This window comes from Festucalex cinctus, chromosome 10, assembly GCF_051991245.1.
Source record: "Festucalex cinctus isolate MCC-2025b chromosome 10, RoL_Fcin_1.0, whole genome shotgun sequence".
In the NCBI taxonomy this organism is placed as follows: Eukaryota; Metazoa; Chordata; class Actinopteri; order Syngnathiformes; family Syngnathidae; genus Festucalex; species Festucalex cinctus.
This window is the reverse complement of record NC_135420.1, coordinates 29,234,833-29,259,847: the sequence shown is the minus strand read 5'-3', so window position 1 is coordinate 29,259,847 and position 25,015 is coordinate 29,234,833. Positions and strand designations below refer to the sequence as shown.

The following is a 25,015-nucleotide window of genomic DNA, read 5'->3' as shown; positions in this document are numbered from 1 at the left end:
AATGACACTTTATGTCCTCGTTTGTGTGCTTTTAAACACTCTTGAAACGAATTCATGTGACGTTTCCGGTGGATTCGTGCGTTTGTGACACCACCGAGAAATAATTGCATTCTTCTTCATATATTTTTCATGAACTACTTGAGCTGTGACACACAAACAGTAATCACATTAATGATTCATTTATTATCACATTGGAATTATTATTTATTGAGTGTTTCTAGTCCGCCAACATTTGACATTTGACATATTTTATGCTGTATCTGTTTAATTGATTTCTTAATTAGTGTTGTAGGGCATAACACAAGCAGGCTGAATAAATGTTCCGTTTTAGATGGAGCACTGCGTAATTCGACCTGAGATAAAAACAAGCCCGCGTTTGTATTCATATTTAGATAAAAATTATTTTGGTTGTTTTACATGGACCGTAATCTATTTAACAGTGAGTATATTTACATGAATAATTTCAAATGATTGAAGGGATACGTGACTCATTGAACCATTTTACAAAAACTTGGTGTAGTAGCGAGTCAAAAAAAAAAAAAAAACAAGACCAGAAAAGTACATTGTGAACCCGTCATAACTCAAAATCCGGTCTAGACTTGACATGTTTGCTAAAATGAAAGTTGAATGTCTGTTTTCTACACGGCCGGCGTGGATCCTTGCAGTTTGGCGAGCGTGTCGGCGTACTGGAACTGCTGTCCGTCGTTCTCGTAGTCCAGCATGTCCAAGGCCACCCGGCAGCTCTCCCGGACCACGCGCTGGCCGTCGCCACGGAAACGGCGCAGCACGGCCAGGCAGTCGTCGCGGCCGATGGAGCCCAGGGCCTCGGCCGCCTCGTGGCGCACCATGGCGCTCTCGCCGCCGCCGTCGTCGCGTTCCAGGACGGCGCGCAGGGCCGGCACGGCGGCGGGGTCTCGCATCTGGCCCAGCACGTAGCCCACCTCGTGACGGAACAGCGCGCTCGAACAACGCAGGCCTGAGAAACATGAAAACTTTGGTCAAGCTGCAAAAAATAAACGCTCTCCAATCGAGTGGCGATCGACGGGTCGACAACAAATACGACTAATACGTGCATATATATTATATTATACATATTTAATTATTATTTTTTGCCGTTTACGAGTTTTGGCATCACAATTTTTATTTTTTATTTCTAAATATTGTGACTTTTTTTTTTACCAATTTAATTAAATAAGTCATAAATATATATTTTTTTAATAACTTACTGTGTTTTTTTTGCTGTTTCTGAGTTTCGCCTTCACAATTTTTAATTTATTTTTCTCATTTCTAAATATTGTGACTTTTTTTTTTACCAATTTAATTTAATAATTTATAAATATATTTTTTAATAATTCTTTTGGTGTTTACAAGTTTTGGTTTCACAATTCTTTTTTATTATTCCAAATTATTCTGTCTTTTTTTTTTTTTTACCAATTTAATTAAATAATTTAGAAATATATATTTTTTTAAATAATTTAATATTTTTTTTGCTGTTTACAAGTTTTGGCTTCACATTTTTTATTTATTTATTCATTCTCTCATTTTTTTAATTACTTTTATTTATTTGTTATGCATGTTCAAAGTAAAAAAAATAAATAAAAAATAATAAAAAATAAAAAATCAAGAAGCGATTGTCAATCAATTGAAAAAGCAAACCGAGTGCTCGTTGACATGCCCGAAACAAACAAACAAACGGAAGGTGAAGTTGGGTGTGACCCGTTTGCGTTTGTGCCGTCTCACCGTCGCCCAAGGCGAGGACGGCGTCCCGTCCGCCGCGGTTCCTGAGCGCGAACATGGCCCGGTAGCGTTCGAAGAGCGGCAGCGTCTCGTCCAGCAGGGCGGCGCGCAGCTCCGACACGTCCCGGCGGGCGGCGGGGGGCGCCGGGTCCACCGAGCTGTACGGGCTCTCGTCAACGTCTTCCGCGTCGGCGCCGCCGCTCTCCAGCCACTCCAAACGACGCACGGCCAGCTGGCACGTCTCGGCCACCTGCGAACGCGCCAACAGCGGAATTGAACTCAAACTCAAAGACTTTTTTTTTTTTTTTTTGTTTTTTTGTGATCGACATTCAAACCTCATTTTAGGTTCCAACATCAAACTGAGGGAAACAAAGACAAGTTATATTTGTTCATGAAAAATGTCCAAACATTTACCCCACAAAAAGCTTTTTTATTTTTTATTTTTAGAAAAACAATGAATATGTTTCCAAACAAAATGTAAGGGAAAAAAACAAACATTCTTTTGTTTGTTTAAAAAAAAAAAAAAAATCATGTTTTTATAGACGATTGGAAAAATATTACTTTTTTCCTCCAAAAAAAAAAAAAAAAAAAAAAAAAACCTTTTCATACTTTTTGGGACATTTTAAAAAAATATATAATTTTTTTTTGTAAATGTAAAAAATAGATACGGTATATATATATATATATTTTTTTTGTGAAGGACATCTTTCAGAAAATTTTCCACTCGCAGGAAAAAAAAAACAAAAACATTTTTTTTCGTTTGTGTAAAAAATACATTTTTTTTTTAATAGACTATTGTAAAAATACTACATTTTGCTCAATAAAAAAGCTTTTCATACTTTTTGGGACATTAAAAAAAAAATCTAAAAGATGTCTTTCACAAAAAAAAAAAAAAAAAAAAAAAGTTTCTGAATATATTTTCTTGGTCACTCTTTTTTTGAAGATCACAAAAGGAATGAAATAAATTAATATATAAATTAATCAAATATATTTATTATTAATAATAATAATATATTATTAGTAGTAGTAGTAGCATTATTATATATTATAATATAATAATAATAATATACTAAATAAAACAATAAATAATTAAATTAATACATTAATTTCATGATGAAATAATGATGTAAAAAGTTTCAAAATATTTTTTTGTCTTTTTTTTAAAGATCACAAAGGCTAACACTTAAACAGGGGTGTGTAGACTTTTTCCACTCCCTTGTACCTCAACGACGGGGTCCTGGCTGTAGGCCTTCAGCAGGTCCAGAACCGAAGGGTCCCCGATGGCTCCCAGGGCTTCTCCTGCAGTCACGCACACACAAACTCTTTGCTGAACTGTACCCGACGTGCCCTTTCGCGGGTCCCCACAAGATGGCCGCCACTCACCCGCCTCGTGCCGGACCATGGGCTCCTGTCGGGTGTCCTTGAGGACGGCGCTGAGGACGGGTATGGCGCGCGCGTCCTGCATCTGACCCAAGCAGAAGGCCAGCTCGTGCTTGAGCAGCGCCGAGTCGTCGACGAACGCTTTGCTGATCCACTCCACCGCCTCGCTGCCTTTATTTAAGGAATAATAATAATAATAAAAAGGGCATCATACTAAAAAAACTAACAGTTGGCAGATGTTTTTGGTTGAAATTCAGTCGAGGTTACTACAAATATTTTGCCCCCAAATCTCTTGAAATGTACCTCCCAGGTTCTTGAGGGTGAACAGAGCTCGGAAGCGCTGAGTCAGGTCCTGACCCGGGTCCACCAGAACAGAACCCACCGCAGCCAGCTGCTCCACGCTGGCCATCCTGCGCACGCGCAAACGCATGTTAGACACAGAAATGATCCAAACGCACACCTCAAATTAACTTCTAAAGCATTTTTACAACAACCTTTGCCGCATCCAACGTGTTGTACATGCCATGCAGTAAAAATCAGTCACCATACAAAAACAAAGACAGATGGAACAAAAATAAATTACTAAAATTACAATAAAACATTAGGATTATACACACGCACAAAGTTCCACGCTGCATAAGGACAAATGTGAGTATTGTACACGTTTGCAAACTTTATATTTACGTGTCTTTATTACTAGTAATCTGTGTACCACTTCTTGTTGTACGAACCAAAATACACATGACAGCTAATGGCAGCTAAGCTAGCTAGCCACGTTTCAAGCAGGCAGGCGTTACATCACCAGCTGCAGCGAACTGTTTGCTTCCTCAAGAAACACTTTTAACACATCAGACGGCGATTCAAGATTTAAAATAATAATAATAATAAAAAACTCACCTGACGATGAAATAGTAGTCAGTTAGGCGAGCAGAAGCCCCGGAATGCCACACACGTTTTTTTAATTTCCGTAAACGTCAGGCATGACGTCACGCGAAAAGGGTGGGGCGAAAAATGTGGGCAAATGTCACTTCCACAACGACAGTAGTAGCCTAGTCATTAAAAAAAAAAAAAAACTACTAAATGTTTCTAAAGTTATGACAGTGATGCACGTCGCGGCGTTTTCCGTTTCAGAGGTTTCTTTTATTGTGGAGAGAATGCGAGCGGAAGTGAGCAGCGCGAGGAAGCGTTCGGAGGATGAGGACGGAGAGGAAGAGGAGGGAGGCGTCTAGGAAACACCTGCGTGCGTGTTTTTTTTTAAAACAACGCATGCCGACTGACGTTTGGACGAAACCAAGCGGGAAAAAGAAGCTGCTTTTTACACTCGGAAGCCATTCTTCCTCGATCCATCCTCCTGTCGATCCTTTGCATCCTTCAGACGACGTCACACGGGCCTCGCATCTTCCTCCTCCTCCCCCCATCATCATCCTCATGGTGGACGTCAAATGAACGTCGTCGACGCTTGCCGATGAAAGCGCGTCGTCGTCGTCGTCTTCTTCCACCGTCTTCATCACCAGGTAGGCGAGCGACGACGAGACAATCAATGCGCACGCGCACTCGCGTCCTCCATTGTGCGAGATGGAGACTGGCTGTCAACCTCGCTCAAGCGCCACATGACGATTTCTTGATTGGATTGTTTTACCATTTGCATTTATTGCCATGAAAGACCGTTGCGGTTTTCCTGCATACTCAGTGATACACAAGGACAGTTTTGAGTACATTTGACCAGTTTGTGAATATGAAAGAAACAAAAAAGTTAGTTAAAGTTGCCACTCTTGTTTGCCACGATACATGACTGGTGGCATTACTGGTGTGTCCAAAATGAGACCCAAAAACGGGATTCTTGGAGGTACAAGACACAAGCAGGATTGGCATGACTCAGGCGATAGAGTGGCTCGATCCCATACCTGCCTCGATCAGCTTCTTTTTCTTTTTTTATATCTAAACTGGCAAAATGTCCTCAAAAGTCTCCTTGTAAAATTGACTTAGAATTTCTGAGTGAAATGTGTCGAGAATTTGTGCATTTTTTTGAGCTCTTATTTTGAAATCTTCTCATTTAAAAAAACAGCATCAAAATGTCTATCCTCGGTATTCGGTACACGCATACGATATGTATGATTTTTGTTGTTTTGTTTCAGAGCACGTCGCCATCATGCAGCCGCTCTTGCTCCTCGTCATCTTGCTGGTCCGGCCACACGCCGCCACGACGACGACGGCGACGGCGTCCGCTTCCGCTTCCTGCCCGGCGAGCTGCCGATGTTACAGCCTGACGGTGGAATGCGGGTCCACGGGCCTCCTCGCATTACCCGAGCGTGTGCCCGCATCCACGCAGGTAACGCAAAAAAAGCCTATGGTGTCATTTTTTCCAGGGAAAATGTCTTTTTCCTATTTTTTTCCTTCTATGTTTCAAATCCACGTTAATTAGCAAGCGCCTCAATATTAAGTGCTAGAGATTGTAAATATATATTTTTTTTTAAACAATATTTGCGACCTTCATATTGTATCGTGATGTTTGGATATTATTACGTTCCAACTCAAAACCGCTGAACACTAGACAGGTTTCCACCACTTAATGATGATGTCGCCGTATACCCTCGCAGACGCTGTTCCTGCAGGACAACGCGATCGGTCAGATCCGCCGGCAGGACCTGACCCCGCTCGTGCACCTGCACTACCTCTACCTGCAGGTAAGGCGCACACACGGGTGTGTCAAATCCAGGCCCAGAAAGTAAAAGCCAGTCGAGTAGAAGCCCGTGTGGATAGAAAGCAAAACTCTGGCAGGTTTTTTTTTTTTTTTTAACCTGGATTGCCACAACCCGGCACACAATTATGCAAATGAGATGCAAATGAGATGTGACGGCTGGACAATGCCCCGCCCCCGCCCGCAGAACAACAGCATCACGGCGGTGGAGGCGGGCTCGTTCCAGTCGCAGACGCAGCTGCTGGAGCTGGCGCTGGACGGGAACCGGATCCGCTCGGTGACGGCCGACGCCTTCCGGGGACTGCGGCACCTGCGCATCCTCTACCTGGCCGCAAACGACATCGCGCGTTTGCCCGACTTCGCCTTCCGGGGCCTGCAGGTGAGGCGCGCAAATGAGGGGGAGAAAAAAAAAAAAAAAAAAAAAAAAAAGCTTACAGTGGTCCTTCACGATTGACAATATTTTGGCCAATATTCAAAATCTGCGTCTAACTGATGCAAAATTCTTAAAAAAAATAAATAAATCATTCAATTGGAATTTTCCAATAAAAACTGAGAGGGGAGGTGCAATTTTTTTTATTTCTATTTTATTTGATTTGATTTGTTTTGACAAATATTGAGATCAAAAAATCCGTGCAAATACCTTATGTAAATTCGTGGATGCCAAACAAGAAATTCTTACCATTTTTTTCTAAAATAAATAAATTAAATTATGAATAAATGAAATAAATTAAAATATGACATTTAAAAAAAATATTTTTTTTCAAGAAAAGTGCTGATGGAAATTTTGCTGTTAATTCAAGGAAAACTTGTATTTTCCATTAACTATTTTTTGCGACAAAAGAAATTTAGAGCAAAAAAGTCAAACTTGAGCATTTCGAAAATGTGTATTTTTGAGGAAATAATTTATATTCTAATAATTTTTTTTAATTTTCTCATCACTGATGGTATTATCCATGTATAGATATATATTTTTAATAATAAAAAAAAAAAAGCTCGACTTGCAAGGCAAAGTTTTCCTTTTTTAAAAGTATGACAAAAGTCTTATTTTGTAAAGAATTCCTTGTTTTCAAGATGAAAAACTTGATGCCGCCGTGTTAGTGTTTACCTCAAGTCAAGTTTATTGAATATATTTGGGGAGCAAGTGTCGCAATTTGAAGGACGAGTTTGTTTTGGCTCACATTGTGTTTTTTTTTTTTTCAGCGTCTGCAGGAGCTGCACGTGCAGCGCAACCAGGTGGAGGCGGTGGGCGAGCAGGCGCTGGCGGGCCTGACGTCGCTGGCGCTGCTGGACCTGAGCGCCAACCGCCTGCACACCTTGGCGGCCGCCGCGCTCCGCCCGCTGGTCAGCTTGCAGGTGCTGCGCATCACCGGTGAGCGTCCGCCCGTACGGTCGATCGACGACGTCAATAAACGAGCTGACGAGCCGCACGCCGCTTCGCCGGCAGAGAACCCGTGGCGCTGCGACTGCGCCCTGCACTGGCTGCGGAGCTGGATGGACGAGGAGGGCCGGCGGCTGCTGAGCTCGTCGGAGCGCCGGCGCCTGCGCTGCGGCGAGCCGCCGCGGCTGTCGCGTTTGGGCCTGCTGGAGGTGCCGCCCAACAGTCTGGTGTGCATCCCGCCGCTGGTGCAGCTGGAGCCCCGCCGGCTGGCCGTGCGCCTCGGCGACAGCCTGCGCGTCTCCTGCCACGCCTCCGGATACCCGCGCCCACAGGTCGGCTCGCAAAAAAAAAAAAAAAACAACAAAAAAGCCTTCGCTTTTGTTACACACTTTTTTTTTTTTTTTTTTCCTCTAACATTTGTGCTTTTATTTTTTGTTTAAAAAAAAAAAAAAAGAAAAAGATTTTCGGTAATTTGAAGCAGCGATGTACTTGTGAACTTCCCCCTCCAATTTTGTGAACCTAAGAACGCATATTGAGAAAAGGGAAACATTTTCTCTTGAAAGCACTCACTTTCTAAAAATAATACAAAATAGAAAATGATTTCAAAAATTCTTCTTGAAGGAAATTGCTTGTCATTTTTTTTCTTAAAAATAATTTTAAAAACTAATTATAATTATTTTTCCATCTCAGTTTTAATATTCAGTTTAATTTTTTCTCGGGATTTTCTAAAAACTTTCTTCAGATTTTTCACTTTTTAAAATGTTATTTTTTTCGAAACTAAAGTAACATGAAATAAATCTTCTCTTTTTTTTTTTTTTTTTTAGATTTTTTTCCAAGAAGAAATTTGTACATTTCTAAGAATTTTTTTTTGAGAACTGCATTATTTTTCCCATTTGACAGCTTATTTTCTTAAAAATAGTTAAACTAATTCATTATTGTAATAATTTTTTTCAACTCAAAATTTGAATTTTGAATTTTTTTGACAGCTTTTTTTTTCCCTTTAAAAAAATTTTTTTTTTTCACATCAGTTTTATTACTCAGTTTAACTTTTTTCTTAGAATTTACAAAAAATTTTACTAAGAAAAACTTTTTTGAGAAATACATTATTTTTCAATTTTTTTTTGACAGTTTTTTTTTATTTATTTAAACACAGTTTTTGTCTTCATGAAAAGGACAATAATTTTTGTACATTATCTTATTTTATTTATTTATTATTTTAAAAAAGCGTTTCAATTGTTTGCTTGTCCTTACCTGACTGCGCCGGCGTAGGTGACGTGGAGGAAGGCGTCTTCGGGCAAGGTGTCGCCGGCGCCGCGAGGGCTGGTGCAGGACCTTGGCGGCGGGACCCGAGGAGCGGGCGGCGGCGGCGGCGGGGAGCCATCAGAGGGCGGCCGGGCGCACGTCCAGAAAAGCGGCGGCGACGGCGGCGCCTCGCACTTTGACCCCGACACGGGCAGCGGGATGCTCTTCCTCAGCAACGTGACGGTGGCGCACGCCGGCTTCTACGAGTGCGAGGCCTGGAATGCCGGCGGCGCGGCGCGGGTCACCTTCCAGCTGGCCATCAACTCCTCGTCGTCGTCCTCCTGGGCGGGTTGGGCGCAGGCGGGCCCCCCCGACGTGCCGGCGTGGCCCCGTCTCAGGGGCGGCGGCGACGTGAGCCGGGAGCCGCTGTACGCGTTGGGCAGCATGGCCTTCGGCGCGCTGGGTGCCGCCACGCAGACGGCCATCGCCGCCGGCATCTCGCTGCTGGCGCTCACCGCCCTGCTGCTGCTCGCCATGATCTACAGCCGCCGTCTGCGGGGCCACAAGGACGCGCACGCCGCGCACAAGGTACAACAACACACTCTCCTGGTTCCATACAAACACATTGACTTATTTTCAGAACTATGAGGAATTGTCTTGATTGAGAGCAGTGCTTATTTTGGGAAAAAGTTCATTTTACCCTCAGAAAGTTTAGTTTTGCAATTTTTTTTTTTTTCCTGAAACAGGTTCATTTTTGAGGCAACTTGTTAAGTTTTCAGAGGACAGTATTTTCTCCCAGGAAAGTCACATTTTTGAGCGAAAACTTTTTTTTTTCACGGAATATATATATATTTTTTTGGAATATATTTTTCCAGAAGTTTTTTAGGTTTTGGAGGGAAGGTTTTTGGAATCTCCCACCTAAAAAAAAAATATATATATATATAATTTTTTATATTTTTTTCCTGGAGTTTTAAAGTTAATTGTTTTTAATTCTGTTTTTTATTTATTTATATATTTATTTATTTATTTTGGACAGTCAAGTCAAGTTATTTTTTTTCCTGGCGTTTTACAACTAAAAGTTTTTAATTATTATTCTTATTTTTTTGAAAGAAGTTATTTTTGAGAGAGGTTATTTTTTTGCCCCGGAGTTTTAAAATCAAGTTTTTAATTTTTTTATTTTTATTTTTGACAGAGAAGTGTTATTTTTTAAGAGAGCACAGTTATTTTTTTCCTGGCGTTTTAAAATGAATTTTTTTTAATTATTCTTATTTTGTGACAGACAAGTCTTATTTTTGAGAGAGTAAAGTTATGTTTTCCTGGAGTTTTAAAATGAAACGTGTTGAATTATTCTGAACTTATGAGAATGTTGTTGTTGTTGTCGTCGTCGCCAGGAGGAGAGCATCCTGTACGTGAACGACTACTCGGACGGGCCGACGACGTTCGCTCAGCTGGAGGAGTTCCGGGACGAGCGCGGTCACGAGATGTTCGTCCTGAACCGCGCCAAGCCCGTGCTGCCGCCGGCCCCGCCCGCCGCCGCCGTCGTGCCGCCGACCCGCGGCCCCGCCCCGTCCGACGCCAGCAGCCGCTCGGGTTCCTCGGCGACGGGCGGGCCGCAGCCGCCCGCCAGCCCCGGCGAGGCCGACGGCGACCTTCGGACCGCGCGGAGAATGGCGGGCGAGGGCGGGGAGGCGGAGCCGGTCGTGACGTCCGAGGGCGAGGGCGTGTTCGTCAACCACGCCGGCTTGTTCGTGGACTCCCAGATGGCCTACGAGATCCACTGCTGAGCGACGACGGGCTTGGGGCGGACCCGACCTCTTGCGGGGTTTTTTTTACAATCGGAACTCCTCCGACAAAAACCGTGTTGACGCTTTGAGAAGCCGAGCGAGCTTTCGAGACTTTCTTCATGTTCTCGCGCACGTGCTTCTTCTTCTTCGTACTTCTTTGGGAAAAGAGCGAGACAAAAACCATGCCAAAAAAAACAAACACCCGGTTGACACCCTGACTGTTGAACAGTTCACCCGGGTAACAAAGAGGATGCTAATTGGCTAGCAAGGTGCTAGCGTACAGACGGACACACTGGAAAGAAAAACTAAAACGGGTGCTCCTGTTTTGATGCAAGACAAAGAAAAATTGTTTCTTTTTTCTCCCCCAGAAAATGTGTGAATTTTTCATGACTGTTTGCTTTTGGAAAGAGAGTCAATGTTGTGTTTTTTGGAGAATCACCCCCAAGCATATTTTTCTACTTGCTGTCGACTGATGATGACATCACTTGTGCTGAGGAAGTAGGTAACGACCAATCATGGCTCACCTGTTTTCTGGGTTTGGTCAGTATACTGAGCCATGATTGGTCGTGAGCACAGGTGATGTCATCATCATCAGTCAACAGCAAGAGGGAAAAAACAACAACAGATTTTAAAGGTATTAATTGTACATGAAAAATAATAAAGTTATCAAATTTATTCTGGACAAAATGAAAAATTTTCACTGCTGAAAATTGATCAATGAGTCAAGTATCCCTTTAATAATTTCCTAATTATTTTCTTGACAAAAAGGCTTATTTTTCCGGAGGCTTTTTCCCCCCCAAAGAATAAAAAATTCCTGCAAATAATGTGAAAAAGATGGAATTTTAATAAATGTATTTTTTTTTAGGAATTTTTTTTTTCCAAATTTTTGAAAAAAAAAGGGGGGGGGGGGGCTTATTTTCCCAACAGATGTATTCTTTCAATTTTTTTTTTAGGGGGGGGGGGGGGGGGGGGTCTTTTTCCTTCCTACCAAAATATCCCGATTTTTTTGTGTGGGACAATAATATATAATGATTTCACAGACAAAGGTGTATTTTGAAAGTTTTAAGAATAATATAACATTTTTTTTGTCGCTGAAAAGGTGTGTAAATCTTGTCCGATTTCATCATTGTAGGAATTGAAGCGGGAGGAAAATAGCGAATGCGTCCGCAAACTTTCATGCAATCGCTTCAGTGATGCGACTTGATTTCTTTTGTGATATGACATCATTTTCCCCCCAAAATGAAGCCTTTGCAATTTTCTTTCCAGTGTGTCCGTGCTCGTCCTCCGGCGAGCGTCCAAGCGTGTGCACGCTCGTCATTTTTTTATTTTTTTTTTGCGAACGTGGTTGTGCTCGTTAGCATGTAGCAGTTGTCGTGTTTGCAGTCTTGGTGTTGTTGTCGTTTTCATTCCTACAGGTGGGGGCATGGGGGCGGGATTTGTAAGGGTGAGATTTGCCCCCCCCCCTGAAACGATGGCAACATTTGTTATCGTTCAACATTTTGTGGCAGCGAAGAGTTGTGACGAGCTTGTCGATAAAATAAAACGATGCTGGTTGCGTGCTTGCTAACTCTAACGTCACCATTTTGTTTGTTTACAAATGTGCCTCCATTTTGTCCTCTCTGCTCCCCACCACGTGAATACGAAAGTTACAAGGCAGCCTGGCGACGACAATCACGACTACCTGAGGTTCATTTAATCAACAAACAATTCAAAAACAACAAAGACAGACGACCCGACCTGAACAATAAAACAACAAAAAAGCTGGATACGAGTGCAGCGTGTGCAAATCAATGGAAACATGGAGAGTGTGAGTGTGCGTGCATTCAACCGGGGAAGTACGCTGAAGGCACAGGAAGTTTGCTGCGTGCAGGCGGCAACTCTGACAAGGAAAAGACAACAAACGGCCATTGAACGTGATGTGTTGTCGTATATTATGTGACGTCGTATATAGGACTGGACGGCCGATGGCCCGTACACGCCAGTGCAAGCTGTTGAAGTCACGGGGCGGCCATCTTGTTACTCCCACTTCGCAAGCAGACTACAGTATACAATATACGTACAGATGAGACAAACTGTATAGAGCTCGGAGGCAGTTAGTAAAAGGCCAGAGGCGGGGTGGGGGGTTGTTTCGGGGTGCTCACTAGGTTTTAACAAGTTAAAAAATAAATAAATAAAATAAGTACACGGTATGTGCTGCTTAGAAGATCCCCTTTTTCTTTTATCGCTCAGTTCCTTCGTCCCCAATATTTGATTTTGCAGCGGCATCTATTGCTGAATTACAGTTAGAATTCTTTAATTACCTACCAAAAACCTGTTTTTTTTCCTTATGTTTGTTTTTCATTCAAGAGCATAAAGAATGCTTTCATGCAGCTTCTGACATGAAGAGGTGACTTAAAGTAATGGTAGTTCATTAAAAAAAACGGCCAGCAGGTGGCAGCAGAGTAAAAGCGGTCAGCCAGAGCCATGTTGCAACAAGTTCTTTTTGTCAGTGTTTTCACCAGGAATGTGAAATATTGATGAAACTTATCTAGATTCTAATGCTAATTGCTGCAAAACGGAAACAGAAATATACTTTTTTTTTTTTTCCTTGATGAAAAAAAGAGACTCTAATCTTTCACAATATTCTGTGGGACTTGCAGAATCAGTCAAAATCCAGTAAAACAGCCGGGAGCGAATGGGATTGCTTCTGTGAAAATGACCGCAAGTGAATGAATTAAGCATATATAGTTTAGACGTGTATTTCAGGTAAGTTGTAAAATGTCAAAAAAGCTTGTTTATGTTTAATAACTGTAAACCACCATAAATGTTGTTTCTACTAAGTACTGTCTCAAATGTTCGATACTGTAAATGTATCGGATCGTATGGCGACAAACGCTTCTTGGGAGGAGCAATATGGCGGCCTCGCAACCTTAAAAGTTTTGGCCCGTCGGCCATCCAGTCATACATGTGAGTGAGTATTGCGATGTCATGGCGTGACGTCACCTCTGGGAAGGAGAGCGTCGTGGACGGGGATGCTGCCGTCTCGCCTCCGAAAATATTTGGCATCCAGACCGCCGGCACCGTCGCCCGCTCTGCCCGCGACAAGCACTCGCGTTTCATATTCAGTCTTGTTATTGTGATTGTTGAGGAAGTCGCGTCAACTCACACGTGTTTGTGGAGGACGTCAGGCGAGGTGGCGGCGGCTTTGGTCACGTGAGGATAAAAGTGAGCGTGCTGGGAAGAAAATAAAAATAAAAATAAATAAATAAATAAATAAGAGGGCGAGCGCTCAGTCAAGTGCGTCCGAGCGGGCAAAGACGACGACGCTCTCTCTTACTTGAAGTCCCGCCGGTTCCGGAAACTTCTCGACGGCGAGCTGCTTCTCGTTCAGCTGCTTGTTCAGCCAGCCGATCACTGACGACGACAACAACACAGCAACGCACGCGTCACTCGGGTTGGGAACCTCTGGAAACCTCACGTTACCAGATGATACGAAACAAGGCTCACGATAACGATTACCTCACAACATGACGATGCTGCGATTATCCATATATTTGTCAAGTCACAAATACACGATAATATATAATAATGATGATAATAATAAGGATGATAAATGAAAATAAGATAATTAATGATAAATAACACAAATAAAATAATAATCATTCATAATAATAATAATGTAAAGATAAAATATATATATACACACACACACACATTAAAAAACATAATAAAAATAAATAATAATAATAATAATTAATATAAATAAATAAATGATACACGATAATAAATAACACAAATAAAAAAAATATATATTCCATAATATAATAAAAAATAATGGAAAGATAAATATATAATATAATATATAAACATACATATAAAAAAATAAAAATAAAATATATATATATATACACAGACATTAAAAATAATACTAAATAATAAAAATAAATGCTAATAATAATAATAATCAATAAGTCATGAACAATGGAGCTGTTACAGTGGCTGAATATTGACTCCAAATATAGCGATACTTGCGCAGACCTATCAATAATCTATCGGGAGACAAGTATCACGATTTATGGCGATATGGATATATGGTCACACTCCTTCGTGTCACATTGCTGCTGTGCCCACACAAGACGGACGCTCCTCACCGTTCTCGTTGTTCTGCAGCAATTCTTTTGTCTCCGACAACTTCTGCACGCTCGACTCCAGCTGCTCCTTCAGACTCGCGACCTGACAAACAAGCGCACACGCGCGGGTATCAGCCGCTAGCACACGTCATCGCGCTTCGCGGTCGGTCGGTCGGACGGACGGACGGCCACCTCCCGGTCCTTGTCGTGGAGCTGACGGCGAGCGTCCCGCACTTCCTTCTGACAGCGCTCCAGCTTGGCCGAGGTTTCCCGTACGACTTTCTCCTGCGCCACCAGCGCCGCGTTCTTGTCTCTGTTCTTGTCCAGCTGAACTTGCAGGTCGCACTGGAACTTCCTGATGATGTCGTTGCCCTGGGAACAAAACGTGCCAGAAACGCACTCAAACCCGCCGCCGCCGAACGATGTCATGGAACGAAATCCAAACATCAGCATCATTTGCACAATGAAAGCGTTTTGTACTTTTCAGTGTCGTCAACGTAAAAAAGCGGAAGGAAGGCGACAAACCTTCTGGACATCGGCAGATAAAAACTCCACCTCGCCTCGAAGTTGTCGCAGCTGAGCGTCTTTGCCGTCGGCGTTCTCCTTGATGGAGTCCTGCAGAACAGAAGCCGGCGTGATACGACGGCGGCCTCCCGACGCCAATGCGGTCGGTCGGTCACAAACCTTCTGCTGCTGCGCGGCCTTCAGCGCCTCCTGCGTTCGACTCATGTTGTGCTCCAGGTCTTTGGCCTCCTGCTCCAGAGCGACCACGCGGGCCTGCAGCTGCTTGGCCAGCCGCTGCTTGTCGTGCAGCGCCGCATCCAGAGTGGCGTTCTCGCGCCGCAGCGACGCCACCTGCTGGTTGGCGCGCTGGCACTCCTGCGCACACAAAGTCCACGGTGACCTCTTGTGCAGTTTGCTGCTCGAGCTCCAAAAGTGTTGGCCGACAGCACAAAAAAAACACATTCAATTGTTGTGTATTCAAAAGGTTACATGAGGTCAAATGAAGTTCACCCTGGAAAGTTGACAAGCTATTTTTGGCTCAACTTGAAAGTTCTCCTGGAAGTCAAATGTTATTCACGTTTGCTTAGTTAGTCGTGTTTAAAAAAAAAAGATTTGACAGAAATCTTCCTTTTAATAGTATTTGTGCAACTTACCATGTGAGAATTGCAGCATTAAAAGGCATACTTGACTCACTTAACAATTTTCAGCAGTAAAAAGTGAATATTTTGTCGATAATGAATGTGGTAACTTCATTATTTGTCATGTACAATTAATACATTTATTAAGAATTCATTTTTCTCCTTGCTGTTGCCTGATGACATCACCTGTGCTGAGGAAGTAGCTAAGAACCAATCATGGTTCAGTTTACTGACCAAACCCAGAAAACAGGTGAGTCATGATGTGATCATCAATCGACAGCAAGTAGAAACATTACTTCTTAAAAATGTATTAACTGCATATGAAAAATAATGAAGTTATCAAATTCCTGCTGGACAAAATATGAACTTTTCACTGCTGAAAAATGTTCAATGAGTCAAGTATAAATACTCGGCACCTGCAGATTCATGGATTTTGAAAAAATATTTTGGTCATTTTTTTAATTTCTGCTTCTGTTGTTCACAGGTTTAACTCACTGAGCAATTTGATATGAGCTATAAATTTACAATTAACTTTTTTTTTTTTAGGGATATGATTGTGGTTCATATTAATGAAATTCAGCTTCATGGTGCTTTACATACATTGAGTAAAGTTTACACAATGTGTCAATGTATTTGTACATGTATGTTAGACTTACAGTAGGACTCGAAAATTATCGGCTTACTTATCGGTTATCACCACTTTCTAAATGATTGTTTTATGGGTATAAAATAGCATTATGTTGCATCCCTACTTTTGTTTAAATGATGTCTCGATATGGCACATGGGTCGACAACGTATGGCCGACAATAACTGGGGGTTGACTGTAAATGCAGCGTTAAAAACACAACCAAACAAACAATGCGCCAACTCTCGGCTCCTCGTGGACTGGACAAACCTCCTCGGCGCTCGCCAGCTTGGACGTGAGCTCCCTGACGGCGGCCTCGTGCTTGTAGTTGCTGTCGCTCAGCTCCGCGCAGGACGTCTCCAGTTGCGCCAGGCGGTTCTGCATCTGCTGGCTGCTGCGCTGGTGAGCGCTCTCCACATCCTGGCGCAGCTGCTGCATCTGCTGCCGCAGGCGCTCCTGCGACTGTCACACGCCGTCGTCAGTCGCCGAGGCGTCGGCACGGGGGCGATTTGTGGTTCCCTCACCTCGGCCGCCTTCTCCCGCTCGGACCGCAGCTCGTCGGCGTGACGGCCGGAAAGCGAGCTGCTCTGCCGGTTCCATTCCGAACGCAGACGCTCCATCTCGTTGGTCTTCTCCGACAGCGTCTGCGGAAAGACGTCGCGACACGGAGCCTCGTTTCAATCTCATTTGGAAGTTCTCATCAGGTAGACTGATTAACGGCCAGGTCCGTAATCGGCGCCAACATTCGGCCGCTAATAGAGATCATCTTCAAATCGGCCAATGATTTTGACGCATTGTTTTACTGCCATCCTTTTTATTCAAAAGTATCTCATCTCAAATAGACCAGAAAATTCACCAACATTAACAAATTAGAGCTGTTAAAATGAATCAATTATCAAAATAAATCGACAACAATTTTAATAATTGAGTAATCGTTTGGAGCCTTTTTTTTTTTAATTCAAAATGGTCTAAATTGTCTGATTTCAGCATATAAAAAGTTATTGTTGACGGATTTTTGTAGTCCTTCATGAAAGAAGACTTTCTGTGTTTAATCAAAAGAAGACGTTTGCAAATTCAGTTTTTACTTTGTTGTTTTGTACGGTTTTGTTTTGTTTTCACTTGAAAAAAGAAACCCTCGTGTTTGTTTGTTTTTTTTGTAAGTTTTACAACATTTTCTATTAAATTGAATATTTTCCCCGTTTCTCATAAATATTTTTTCCCCGTCATTTAAAAAAAAGAAATCAGAAAAACTGCAAAAAAAAAGAGAAAAAAAATACTCAATAAGTTTTTTTTTTTTTTAAATCACACAAAAAACAAAGGTCCCAAAAAATATTCAGAAAAACAAGAGCTTTTTGTCCCCCAAGTAAATGCAACACGCTTCCGTATAATCTAACATTTTGCTGATGTTGATCAATTTACTTGCAAAGTGAAAACAGATGTTGGCAAATATCTTATTTTTTGATAAAAGGTCAGCTAAAGAAGATAAATCAGCCAACTTTCACGGAGATGTTGAGAGGCTGAAATTCCAACCATTTGGACAATTTGAACGTATGTCTGGAAACAATGAATCGGCGAACAAAATGGCTGTTGTTCCATTTGCTGTTTGGAAAATGGTCGTAAAGAAAGAAAGAAAGAAAGAAAGAAACCTGCTCGGCGTTCTTGAGCCGCCTGCCAAGATCGTTTTCGGTCTTTTGCAGTTTGACCTCCAGAGCTTCTTTCTCGGCCTGAAACACAAGACGGCGACATCATGGCGTCCGTTTTGCAAATATATAAAATACATACAAAAGTCTTCTTTACTTACTTATTTACTTTTTTTTTTTTTTACATAAAGTTTGCAAACCTTTTAATGAATTTATTATTTGTTCTCTAATCCCTCATGGTCTTATCGTCTTTCACATTGAAAGAAAATTCATTTTATTGAAATAATTTACCTCCTGAGACAACGTAGCAAAGAAATATTCATGTATTTTTTTTTTAAATAATTGGAGAATGACGTACAATGAAATGAATCCTAAATAATGAAATGTAAAACCAGAAGTGAAGACTATTTCAAAATCTTTTAAAAAAACAAAAAAAAGGCGGCCCTCGATCAACCTCTCTGTTTTTTGCAAAAAGGGTCGCGACCTTGACGGAGGCGAGGCAGGCGGCCAGGTAGTCCCTGACGTGCTTGTCCGAGCCCGGCGTCAGCCTGAGCGAAAGCTGGTTGATGTGCTTGAACGAGCTGGTCTCCATCACGCTCAGGTGGGCGGGGCCGTCCAGGGACGTCGAGTCGCACGACAGCAGCAGATGGAACCTGTGCAAGCAAAAAAAAAAAAAAAAAAAAAAAAAAAAAAGACAAAAATTCAAACTGTTCCTGACACACTAAAAAAGAAGACAAACTGCTGATGTTGCACTATTGGCTGCTGCGAGATGTCATCACTTCTGTTTGAGACACTTTCAAATGTTCTTATTCTGGTTTATATCAAAATCAATTGACTTCAAATCACATTTAAAATCATCCCCAAAGACTCCATGCATTCAATTAATTACCAAAGACTGAATTAGATTTTTTTTCATTAGTTTTAGTGAACTGGGCTCTTCCGTGCTTAATTCGGGACATGTGTGCTTTTAGGGAGTTTGACAGGCTTCGTGTGACATGACGGAGACAAAACAAAACATGATGTTGTGTGTGAGAAAGTGGAAGTGGCGCTGTCATTGGAAGGAGGGCATAACGTGCAGCGTGCGTGCGTGCGTGCGTACCTGGGATGGCTGCAATTCTGCTCCGACCGACACTGTTCAAGAAGCTGAGTCAGCATCTCGGGGAATGACGCAAATTCAATCAGGAGATTCTGCTGCACTTTCAAACTACACATAAAATGAATAAATAAAGAAATAGAAGTTTGAAAAACAAAGCACACTGAACTGCATGCCATTGTGCACACGTCTTCTTAGGCAAACCTTTGGAAGTCCTCCTCAGATATTGTGAGGCTGAAGAAAAAATGTGGATCGCTGTCATTGGTTAATCTCACCACGAGGTCCTGATGAGCAAACAACAGAGGGAAAAAAAATCTTTTCAATCAATTCCCATAAAAGTGACACACCTGTGTCCACGAGAGGTAGAGAAGGTCCCCAATCGTCCCTTCAAAATAAAAGTTCGGCGGCCCGATCGGCTTTTTTTTTTTGTTTTTGTTTTTTTTAAAGACACAGACGGGTGCTCGGATGAAGACTGGCGGGAGTGACAGACCAAACTGTCAGCAAGAGAAGACAAAAAATAAAATAAAATAAAAAAACACAACTGTCGAAAGAAAAGAAATTTCACACCAATATTAATTATTGTTCTCCAAAGTAAAAGAAATGCTGCAATATCATCTTTGCCAAAAACTTTTTGAATGGGGCTGGCGAGCAGTGAGACAAAAAAAAAAAAAAAAAGGAAGCTCAAGGATTTTTTTTTTTTTTTTTTTACTGCAAAATACATAAATGCCATACTCACTTGTTTGCGAACGGAACTCGTGCTCGACTGAAGCTCGATGGTGACACGGATGTGCGCTTTTCTGGAACAAGAAGATCACTATTGTTTATTTTCATTGTTTTTGAATTGAACCTTTATTTATCCATAAGACCTTTGAGAAAAAATTGTCTTTTACAATGTCGACATGGCTGCAGACAACAGACAAGATCAAACGAGGAAAAACTAAAGCAAAACACACAAAAAATGTGCAACAAATTGTGCACAAAAGAAAAAATATATATATGAAAACAAAGTTTCATGAGTGTTCACACGTGTTGAGATTAAAAAAAATAATAAAGCAGCATTTATCTTGGCAAACAATGCATCGCTACGGCAACGGCATGCCACAAAATAAAAAGCTTTCGATAACTTTTCATCTTTAACATCTTAAGATGAAACACCCCAAGGTTGAGGACGAACGGATACATTTTGTAGGATGAGTTTGTTCAAATATGACCCTTATATAAGGCCCCAAAGCCCAAAGTAAAATTAAAATGGTGGACTTCCTGTTGCTTTTAGCATCTGACCCCAATAGACTTTTTTTTTTTTTTTTGTACGTTGAGGGATGTTATATATGCCTCCAAATATTTGTAGCTCGAGGTGAATTGTATAACCGGGAATGCTTCGTTAAGATGGATTTTTTTGTGTGTGTGTAAAATGTAATTTAAAACAAAAAAATAGAGATTAACTCAGGTGTCCAGTTCAACTCGTGTTAAACGCCAGCATAAATAAATGTGTTTTTAAAATGGCGTCGTTAGATTTATTACTCTTGCTTTATCAATGCGAACATTTGAGACAATTCGATTCGATTTTGTCTTCCACGCATTAAAAAACCGTCAAAAGCGTCCGAAATCGCATTTTGTCATCAGTTTATCGTAAAGTATTTCACTTTTAACGTCTGCTCTCTTCTGCATTTGTCAACTCTCAAGTTTTGAGATCACGTCTCTAAATGTAACTGCTGAAAAGAGAACGATTCTTGTCCTCTGTCATCTAGAACTGCTTCAAACATCGAAGCGCGTGTAGGAATGGAAGAATGTTGATTTGTTGTGATTGTATTGTATTGTATTTGTGTTAATGTTTTATGTTATGTTTGTTTTTTTGTGTTTCTTTAAAACGCTTTGTGACAGCTCAATATAAATAAACTTGAGTTGAGTTTAGACAGTCGACCGTTCAAGCAGGACGCGTAAACGGCAAACTTGACCAACCGTCACGTTAAAAAAAAAAAATGAAATAAAACACAAATAAAAACCTAAAAGTGTACCTTTCGTCGCAGTGTCGACATAGAATGATAACTTTGACAACGTCGCTGAAAATTGCCTCCATGTTGGCCCGCCAACCGATCGTATTTCTTCTTCTTTGTTTGTGGAGCGTTTCTTCTTCTTCTTCGTCGTGCTATTTGCTCAGCTTCCTCGGCGGACTGCTGGCAGACTGCGCATTACCGCCCCCCATCGATAAAACTGGCATTGCAGCACTTTATTTCATACTTCTTGTTTTGTACGGTAGAATATCAATTGTTCTTCTTTTTCTTTTTTTTATGGGTTCTTTTTGTGTATTTTTTTTCTATTTTATTGAATATTCCCCCCGTCTCTCCTGAATATTTTTCATGTCATTTAAAGAAATCAGAAAAACAGCAGGAAAACAGAAAAATATTGTTAATTAAAAAAGAAAATAAAAAAATCACACAAAAAACAAAGCTCTCAAAAATATTTTTGTATTTGTTTTTAAATTCTATTTCATTTAATATTTTCCCCTTGTTTCTCCTGAATATTTTTTTTCTGTCATTTAAAGAAATCAGAAAACAGCAGAAAAACAGAAAAAAATATTATTAAAAAAATAAAATAAAAAAAATCACACAAAAAACAAAGATCTCAAAAAATGTTGTGTATTTTTTTATTCTATTTTATTGAATATTTTCCCCCGTTTCTCCTGAATATTTTTTTCTGTCATTTAAAAAAGAAATCAGAAAAACAATCAGAAAAGAAAAAAAATCACACAAAAGACAAAGCTCCCAAAAAATGATTCAGAAAAACAAGAGCATTTTTCCCAAGTAAATGCAATATGCTTTTGTCTAATATAACCTTTTCCAAAAACAATATACTTGTATTTTTTTCTTTCCTAATGCTCATGAGTCGTCACCATGGTGATTGATTGAAGACCACACCTGTGTGCTAATTGATCACACAGGTGTCAGCCATTTGTCCTCCTCCGTGATTGGTCGTCAGCCTCCTTAAAAGCGCTTGCCAGGAGTTTGTCCTTTACTGCTTGCTTGCGCTTCTCGATCGTTTTGTTCACGATGGCGCCTCACCTGTTTGCTGTTCTTCTGTGGTGCGCGGCGGCTCTGCCGGCTTTTGTGGCGCCGCAAACGCTGACGTGCGGCCGGGACAGCGTGAAGGCGGCGGCCGGCATGGCCGTCCGCCACATCAACGACAGGCACAAGCACGGCTTCAAGTTCAGGCTGCAGGAGGTCCAGAGCAGCAATTACCAACAGGTTAGCATTTAGCATCATCGTTTTCTTTACCGGTGAAGAGATTTTTAGTGAACACTTGGCCATATTGAAATGTTGACCTTGCTTTTTGTTATAACAATGCTAACATGTAGCCACCTAGCATGATTACAGTGAGAACATGGTGCATAACCAGCAATTATCAACAGGTTAGCATGCTAATTGTTGGCATGTTTTTGTGGGTTTTTTTTGGGGGGGGGGGCGGCGCGACTTCAACATATTGAAATGTTGACCATGTGTTTTTGTTATAGCAATGTTAACATGTAGCCACCTAGCATAATTACAGTAGAAACTCAACACACAGCCAGCAATTACGAACAGGTTAGCATTTAGCACGCTAATTGCTTTTATTCCTTTACTGGTAAAGACATTTTTATTTATTTTTTTAAACATTTGGTCATATTGCAATGTTGACCATGCTTTTTCTTTTTTGTTTTAGCAATACTAACATGTAGCCACCTAACATGATTAGAGTGAGAACACTATTCACAACTAGCAATTGCCAACAGGTTAGCATTAAGCATGCTAATTGTTTATAGTACTTTTCCTTAAACTTTTTTAACTTAACCTTGTTTTCAACAGTAAAATCTTAACTTTTTTTTTTTTTTTTGGGGATATCGTAAGCTGCTAATGTTAGCACTGCTCAATTTGCTGTCCCCACTTGATGACATCACTCCACACTAAGGCAGGGCCTGTTAGAAAGCCCTCAAATGCTGACTGCCATTTTATTTGCTGTTTGTTGAAATGTGGCAACGCTAGCATTGTCAGAGTAGGAACATGTAGCATAACCAGCAAGTCCCTCAAGGAGTGATTCATGAGCGAGGCGCATGTTGATGGTGCATTTTCTTTTTTTTTTCTCCCCGTTTGCAGTTTTCCGGCGGTTGCCACATGGACGTGAACGTGAAGCTGTCGCAGACCAAATGTCACTTCAGCAACCCCAAACCCGCCGACCAATGCGAGCTGTGGCGACTGGACGAACGGGTGAATATTCGTTGGCGCCACAGAAGTCCATAGCTGCTTCTAATCTTCAAAATTATTATTTTTTTTTTTAGGGTGCAGTGGCCACCTGCAGTGTTGAATTTTGGGTGATGTGGGGTGTGGCCAAAATCACCAAATACGAATGCACCACCAGACCAGGTCATCGCACAGTTTCTTAATTTTTTTATTTTTCTGAACTGCTTATGTGAAAATGCCGTATGTGTGCAGAACTTACCAACGAGGAGCTGTTGACGACTTGCCCCTCATGCCCCCGCTTGTTGCCCCTGGACGAGCCGACGGCCGTCAAGGCGGTGCACTACGCCGTCGTCAAGTTCAACCGGGAGAGCAAACGGCAACATTACTTCACCCTGATGGAAGTGGCTCACGTCACAATTGGGGTGCCAATGACTTTCCTTTATTATAAATTTCTTAAATTTAAACTTGTATAGTTCAACTTTTTTATTAGTTTTTTTTTATTTTATTTTTTTGTTTGTCAACTTTAATTTATATTTACTAATTAATTTTTTTTTTAATACTTTTTTCCTACTTTATTTTTAAATTAAATATTTTTTTAAAATGTATTTAACTACTTTACGATTTTATATTGAAACTGTTTTTGTCAGGATGACGTGACAATCGGCGCCATCGTTACTCTGAGGTTCGCCCTGGTGGAGACGTCGTGTCCAACAGGAGCCAGAAATGCGATTGTGACGTGTGCCCCTCTCTGCCCGGACATGGCTGTAAGATCAACAGTCATTTTTTTATTATAAAATGTGCAAAATGAGTGCCCTTTTCTCCGTTTGCAGCAACACATCTATTGCCAAACGTCGTATTACAACGCGCACCAACAACTTGGGAAACTGCAGTGCGAAACGTACCCGCCTAAGGTAAAGTCGACACAAAAGCCTGGCAGCTACTTGCATACGGAGTGCCTCGTTGTCCTTGTCCACAGAAGCCGGGCCCCCACCCGACGGGCGAGCCAGGAGCCATCTGCAAGCCGCTCTTCCACCAGAGTCCGGAAGCTTGCGTGTGCAAGGACAAGCTGAGAAAACCTCACCCAGCCATCCACCATATTTGTCCCTTCCCGCTTAAATGATTGCAATAAAATTCATTGGAAAAAAGGACACATGCCACTTGCAGTGTTATTCAAGAACTTTTTTTTTTTTTTTTTTTTTAAGCAAACCTTTCAACTAGGACTGCATAATGTAAAAATGTGTCATGTAGTTGCTGAACATTGGTATTGATATTTAACATTAAGTGTGAAATAACAAATTATCAAAACCTATACAAGTGTTGATATTTGTAGTTAATATTCTGCCACCAACAGCTCCATTGACTTATTGAGCAGTTACTTGGCAGGTTGTTAGGGGGAGCACCTGCTGCGTGGTGGGGAAATCAATGCAAGGCTATAAATTTTTTTTTATACAGTTTCAATACATCGGCTCATTGTATAGAATGTCCTGACAAATTACGGTGGAGAGGATATGTAATATCTGGTTATTGCCAGGTTACATCATCCAATCGGCTCATATTGTACAGAATGTCCTGCCTCTTCCCAACAAATTGCTGTGGAGAGGATATGTAATATCCATCTGGCTATTGCCAGGTTTAATCAGTTTTGACACCAATTATTTTCCACTTTTAGTGCAAAAAGTGATAATTGATCAACTAATTTATTGGCCCTGATCAAACATTTCTCTAAAAACAAGCTGGATTCATTCTGCAGGACTTGAAACTCCACCTGTAGAGACTTCACGTTTCCAATCCAGATCAGTCCGCAATGTGATTGGACGTTGTGGTGCGTTTTATTTTTACACATTGGACATTTTTATGCGTATTGACTGAATTGAGAGTTGATCAAGTAAGTCGTGGCTTCGGGCCAAGTGATAAAAGAGCAACGGTGTTAAAAGGTCAGCTTCGTTGGCCTAGAGACAAGATAGATGGGCGGAGC

General features: G+C 41.3%; 4 protein-coding genes across 7 annotated transcripts in view; 2 read left to right on the top strand and 2 right to left on the bottom strand.

The window, feature by feature from the left end:
• Window positions 1-109: 109 nt before the first annotated feature.
• dohh (deoxyhypusine hydroxylase/monooxygenase) lies at window positions 110-4,628 on the bottom strand. The gene is made up of 6 exons (XM_077533588.1): window positions 4,015-4,628; window positions 3,421-3,527; window positions 3,121-3,288; window positions 2,960-3,036; window positions 1,741-1,987; window positions 110-976 (listed from the first exon to the last, which is right to left on the bottom strand). The coding sequence occupies exons 2-6, from the start codon at window positions 3,524-3,526 to the stop codon at window positions 639-641; spliced, it is 936 nt and encodes a 311-aa protein (XP_077389714.1). The 5' UTR covers window position 3,527; window positions 4,015-4,628; the 3' UTR covers window positions 110-638.
• Window positions 4,154-11,084, top strand: LOC144026682 (leucine-rich repeat-containing protein 24-like). The gene is made up of 8 exons (XM_077533585.1): window positions 4,154-4,631; window positions 5,253-5,446; window positions 5,715-5,801; window positions 6,003-6,194; window positions 7,016-7,184; window positions 7,260-7,525; window positions 8,463-9,023; window positions 9,827-11,084. Exons 1-8 carry the CDS (start codon window positions 4,583-4,585, stop codon window positions 10,217-10,219), a joined length of 1,911 nt encoding a protein of 636 aa, XP_077389711.1. The 5' UTR covers window positions 4,154-4,582; the 3' UTR covers window positions 10,220-11,084.
• Window positions 11,085-11,180: 96 nt separating this feature from the next.
• sass6 (SAS-6 centriolar assembly protein) lies at window positions 11,181-20,993 on the bottom strand. 2 transcript variants are annotated; one of them, XM_077533586.1, is made up of 16 exons: window positions 20,845-20,993; window positions 19,566-19,626; window positions 19,034-19,113; window positions 18,836-18,940; window positions 18,221-18,389; window positions 17,743-17,820; window positions 16,621-16,740; window positions 16,367-16,558; window positions 15,013-15,207; window positions 14,854-14,943; window positions 14,521-14,700; window positions 14,350-14,431; window positions 13,536-13,612; window positions 13,365-13,432; window positions 13,202-13,290; window positions 11,181-12,098 (listed from the first exon to the last, which is right to left on the bottom strand). In XM_077533586.1, the coding sequence occupies exons 1-16, from the start codon at window positions 20,904-20,906 to the stop codon at window positions 12,043-12,045; spliced, it is 1,704 nt and encodes a 567-aa protein (XP_077389712.1). In that variant the 5' UTR covers window positions 20,907-20,993; the 3' UTR covers window positions 11,181-12,042. The 2 variants fall into 2 exon arrangements, with proteins under 2 accessions (XP_077389712.1, XP_077389713.1); XM_077533587.1 differs by having other exon boundaries at window positions 16,367-16,552.
• Window positions 20,994-21,833: 840 nt separating this feature from the next.
• The window catches only part of LOC144027541 (antihemorrhagic factor cHLP-B-like), an 82,154-nt gene continuing 78,972 nt past the window's right edge, over window positions 21,834-25,015 (top strand). For 2 of the 3 annotated variants that reach the window (XM_077535170.1, XM_077535169.1), the window contains exons 1-7: window positions 21,834-22,071; window positions 22,957-23,067; window positions 23,139-23,223; window positions 23,293-23,462; window positions 23,688-23,804; window positions 23,871-23,951; window positions 24,017-24,176. In XM_077535170.1, the coding sequence (XP_077391296.1) occupies window positions 21,877-22,071; window positions 22,957-23,067; window positions 23,139-23,223; window positions 23,293-23,462; window positions 23,688-23,804; window positions 23,871-23,951; window positions 24,017-24,160 (903 nt within the window). In that variant the 5' untranslated portion in view covers window positions 21,834-21,876 and the 3' untranslated portion in view covers window positions 24,161-24,176. Of the gene's footprint in view, window positions 22,072-22,956; window positions 23,068-23,138; window positions 23,224-23,292; window positions 23,463-23,687; window positions 23,805-23,870; window positions 23,952-24,016; window positions 24,189-25,015 lie in introns of those variants that run through there. The other variant, XM_077535168.1, reaches the window with a different exon arrangement.